At 42.4% G+C, this 4,922-nt stretch overlaps 1 protein-coding gene across 1 annotated transcript; it reads right to left on the bottom strand.

Annotated features, from left to right (window-relative positions):
- Positions 1–561: 561 nt before the first annotated feature.
- fam43b (family with sequence similarity 43 member B) lies at positions 562–2,963 on the bottom strand. The gene has a single exon (XM_073823512.1). The coding sequence runs from the start codon at positions 2,485–2,487 to the stop codon at positions 1,546–1,548; it is 942 nt and encodes a 313-aa protein (XP_073679613.1). The 5' UTR covers positions 2,488–2,963; the 3' UTR covers positions 562–1,545.
- Positions 2,964–4,922: the final 1,959 nt, after the last annotated feature.

The raw sequence follows: 4,922 nt of genomic DNA, 5'->3' as shown, positions 1-4,922 counted from the left end.
AACAAACAAATAAACACATCTCTCTTTACAGGCCACATAATTTGATGTATAATTCATCCACATAGCACAAATGACACAGGATGATTTAATCCATTGTCTAACCTTAAGTATAAGCAATTTCAAGTGCACTTCAAAATTGAGATCTTGTTGGGGTGAATTTTGATGCAGATCTCTTCCGCAGATCGGAAATACACGCATTTATGTGCTTGTCCTTTTGTCCGTTGTAATCAACTATGCACTGAGAGGCTGTTGAAAGCTCTTCTAGCTGATTTCATGTCAAGCTGAAAGCTGTGCGCTGCCTGTCCAGGTGTTTTATGCTCACTTCCTGTACAATTCAATCAGCTGATTAATAGCCTCGCTTTGACGGAAAAGCTAAATGCCCTTCAGACGAAATCAGTTCCTTCTACAGCCCACTCACATGCTGTCAATGGACATTTTTTTTCTCCTTTTCTCTGAATCAGGTGTTTTTTTTTTTAAAGCTAGGAATTATGATCTTTTGAAATACAGCCTGAAAAACACCCAATCCGATCATCCCAGGATGAAACAAACAGAAGCTAGAGCTCTAAATACTCATAATTAATATAAGCAAACATTTTATTATACAACATTTGGCAATTTTTCACACTGACAGTGTCCCATTGTGCAGAAAAGGCTGAAATTATTTTAAAAAATCACCATTTTCCCCAATCAGGTTTCTAGAAGATTAATACGATGAGCTGGAATTACAAAAACACATGCCAGAGTTGACAGATGGAAGCTACGACCTTCGCGTGAACGGCATAAAAATGAGTTTTCATGACTAGCACATTACACCAACACATATGCAGTATAAATTACAATTTGTATAAATACAAGATACAATGCTGCCATTTGGTCCCAAATAAATCACAGTGCAAAATAGATACCGTTTATAAACGTTTTAAAAGGCCCATCTCAAACGTCACAGGTGATGCCCCCACTTGTTATGCATTACTGATTAGCAGAGCTATGACGAATGGTAGCAGTAAACATGTCAAGTCAATGGCTCGATTCCTAAGTTATGGTTTAATTCATTAGTGCTGCTCCTAATGCCAATAAACCAGCTTTAACCGCATCCCATTGAAGCTGAGCCAGTAGAAAGAGGTCACCGGGGGACAGATATGAACATCAAAAGACGTCTGCTCATACAAAAAGTCACATTTTAAGGATCCTTCGCATCAGTCTAAAGCACTTGGCATGTACTCACTGTACGAGTACAAGATGAATGCTTTATCGTCTTTGGGTGTGCGGTTTAAGCTTTGCTCGATGTTGGGGGTAGATAAAGGCTTTTCGGTGTAAGCTCTCGATCAGCTTCGGATGATTGCTGTACCTGTGATCTTCCTTACATTGTGCTTCTTCTGGCTCTTCCTCTCCATGCAGCTCGTGTAACGCTTCCTCTGCCTTATCCTGAGTTTCAGGGGGCTGTTTCACGGTGCATCGATGGACGTACCAGGCGGAGTGGGTTGGCGGGAAAGGCGACAGGACAGAGGCTCAGTGGTGAGGACACTAAACTGTATCCATTTGACGTCACACTAGAGTGCTGATAGTCATCTGTGCTTCATCCCAACTGGTAATCGAAACCTCATCCAGTCTATTTACGATCTTCCCTAGATCTTTCTCCGGAGGAGAAGAACTGGGAGTGCTGGCGCTTCTAGCGTTGGTGGATTCAGCATCCCTTGGTCCGTCCTCATCTTCTTCCTCTTCTTCAGTAATCGAGGACAGCCGTGTGGCACTTCCAGGCTTTTCTGTAGGCGGCTGGTAGTGGCACTGACCATTCAGAAGTCTCCGAAGAGGCATAAGAGGGACAATGTCCTCGCCCAACAGCTGTTGCTGGCAATGACGAAAGTCAGATTGGCGCTTAAGTCGTTTGAACTCTGTAAACGCCGATGTTGAGTTTTGGAACAGGCTGAGCGCAAGTGCTCGGGCCTTTTCCGCCTTCGCCAATAGGACGGCGTGGCATCGTAGAACCACCGCTTTATTCTTCACCTGATGCCTGTAAACCCACGCAAAGATCTTTGGCCGGAAGGGGTCAGCGGTGCAATATGTGATGCGGTTGAGAGAATAGAGGTGGACAGGCTTCTTCTTGCCGCCTTTATCCACCCCCATGCGAATGCCGTGCGGCCCAACGGTGAGTTTCATCTTGGCGCTCTGTTCGCCGTAGTTGCTGCGGGTCCAAATCTTAGCCACCGCCTCCTGCATGCAATCCTCGCCTTTAGCCATAATAGTGACCGCACTGCCCAGGTAACGCACATTGTAGGTGGGTTCCTCTTTGTTGAGCTCCACTTTCTGCCGTTTGCTGTGGAAAACGCTCCCCAGCCAGTGAAATGGACAGTCGGGAACGAGGTCCGGACAGGAGTGGAGCAAAGTCGAAAGCAGGGAATGATAAGTCAGTCCGGCTCCAAGACTTTTTGGCTTGCTTTTGGACTCATTCTCCACCAGCACGAACTTGCTCCTTTTCCAGGGCAGCATGATCCAGGTCGGAGAGGGGGAAAGGATTCAGCACTCTGCCCCCAACCAGCAATGAAGAGTGTTCTGGTGTGTGTGTGTGCGTGTGTGTTTCTCAGAGAAGCACAGCAAAGGAAACTGCTCTGGCACACGCTGACGAGAGACTGAAAGCAGAAAGGCTCAGCTGCTCAGCTCGCTCCTCCTTCCTATTCCTCCTCCTCCTGCATCACTGAGTGCTGATCAGCGCTGGGCTCGAAGCCTCGGCGGTCCTCATTTAACTCCTTCAAACCCCTTACCTGACGTTTTGTTGTGCAGACTCTGACCACTGACCCCGAGGCAGAAGAAGGGGGTTCATCCTCCTGTCAGAGTGTCCTATGAGAATGCCTTGACCTGCTGGGAGTCATTTTTACCCAGCTCTAGCCTAGCTCTAATTTATTTCATTCAGCCTCTGGAAAAACTCCAGGAAGCGACTTTATGTAACGGCTGCGAAAGGAAGAAGGTGCTAGAACAAGCACGCTAACGTGGTTATTAAATGTCCAGTCGAGCGAGTGCGTAGGCTGCAGAACCTGAAACGACTGGAGAGACATTTGCTTCTTGACATTTGAACATGTTCGCAATTGAAAGGATGAATCACTTTCTTATCAGCTGTAATTTTGCTACATTTAAATACATCTTACTTTTCTGCTCCAGACTTTTCATCACTATTCAAGTTATTTGAATACAGATCAAGGCTTTTAAAAAAAACTTTGAAAGCTTTCTGACCCTGCATAGACAGCAACACAAATGTTCAAACTACCTAGAAAGGTAGTAAGGACATTGTTAAAATAGATGTGACCCAGGATCACAAAACCAATTCAATTTTTTTTAAAATTGAGATTTATACATCATCTGAAAGCTGAATAAATAAGCTGCTAAATGGCTGCAATTCAACTATCTGAAAATCTGGAATCTGAGGGTGCAAAAAAATCGAAATACTTAGAAATTCACTTTTAAAGTTGTCTAAATAAAGTTCTTACCAATGCATATTACTAATCAAAAATTAGTTTTTGATATATTTACGGTAGGAAATTTACAATGGAACATGATCTTTACTTAATATCCTAATGATTTTTAGCATAAAAGAAAAATAGATAATTTTGACCCATACAATGTATTATTGGCTATTGCTACAAATATACCCGTACTTGTGGTCCAGGATCACATTTTGGGGTGAACTATCCCTTTTAATGAACCGTTCTCCCCAAAATGAAAATTAGTACCCTCATGTCTTCCCAAACCTATGACATAGTTCCCTCCATGAAGCACACAAACTGTATGGACCACTTTTTGATTCCTTTCTGAAGCCTGAAACCTCTAGTCCATATTAATTTATAACTGTATGAAAAGAACAACCAGTACATGCATTAATGTCGATTTTTGTGTCATCATGAGGGTTTGGAACAACATGAGAGTAAGTAAATGATGGCATAACTGTAACAAAACTCTAATTTAGTAATGAATGTGCTTTACATAATGAAACATGTCAATCAATATTCTTTTCCTACTGAAACCACATTACAGCACTGCTATTATGCGATTATGTGTTAGGCGGCTTGCATGAGGCTTGATGAGGTTTTTCAGTGTTCCCCCACAGTCTATGAGTCTCAGGATCTCATTGGGTTGAAGTGTATTGGACGAGCCGTTCTGCCAGGGCAGGTCAGCAGTTATGCATTACATCGAGAAGCATTTCCATCAATCCGATAGACTGTGCAGAGGAGTGGAACTGCTCCTGTCACTCTGAGATTACTTCTCTGTTTGATGGATTGGTTCCTATTCCCAATCAGTCATTACAGAGCTGTTATTGCACGCTGGGGGGATTTTTGTGTTGATTTTTGTGTTAGTCATTCACAGAACAAAAGGTGTAACATATAAAGAACATACTGAAGCATTTAACTGTTTAGTCGCTGACAATTTTTTATTTACTGGACTGCTCATGCTTCATCACTCTATCTTAAAGGAACAGTTCACCCATTTTCTCATCAATTACTCACCCTCATTTCATTTCAAACCCGTAAGACTTTTGTTTATCATCAGAACACAAATTATATTTTTGATTAAATCCAAGAGCTTTCTGACTCTGCATAGACAGCAACTGAAACGTTCAAGGCCCAGAAAGGTAGTAAGGACATTGATAAAGTAGCCCATGTGACTTCAGTGGTTCAACTGTAATGTTATTAAGCTACGAGAATACTTTTTTGTGCAAAGAAAACAAAAATAACCACTTTATTCAACAATTTCTGCTCTTTTCCTCTTATACTAAACTGCCCACTGTCCTTCAGGTCCCCTTGAACCATTTCCAACAATGACTGTATGATTTTAAGATGCATCTTTTCATGCTGAGGACAACTGAGGGACTCATATTCAACTATTAGAGAAGGTTCAAATGCTCACTGATGCTTTAGAAGGAAACACAATGAAGT

This window comes from Garra rufa, chromosome 18 (genome assembly GCF_049309525.1).
Source record: "Garra rufa chromosome 18, GarRuf1.0, whole genome shotgun sequence".
Taxonomy (NCBI): Eukaryota; Metazoa; Chordata; class Actinopteri; order Cypriniformes; family Cyprinidae; genus Garra; species Garra rufa.
The sequence above is the reverse complement of the archived record's forward strand: the minus strand, read 5'-3'. Positions and strand labels throughout refer to the sequence as shown.

Bases quoted from the DNA above. Each gene is read 5' to 3' on its own strand.
- fam43b (XM_073823512.1), bottom strand. From the start codon at position 2,487: ATGCTGCCCTGGAAAAGGAGCAAGTTCGTGCTGGTGGAGAATGAGTCC.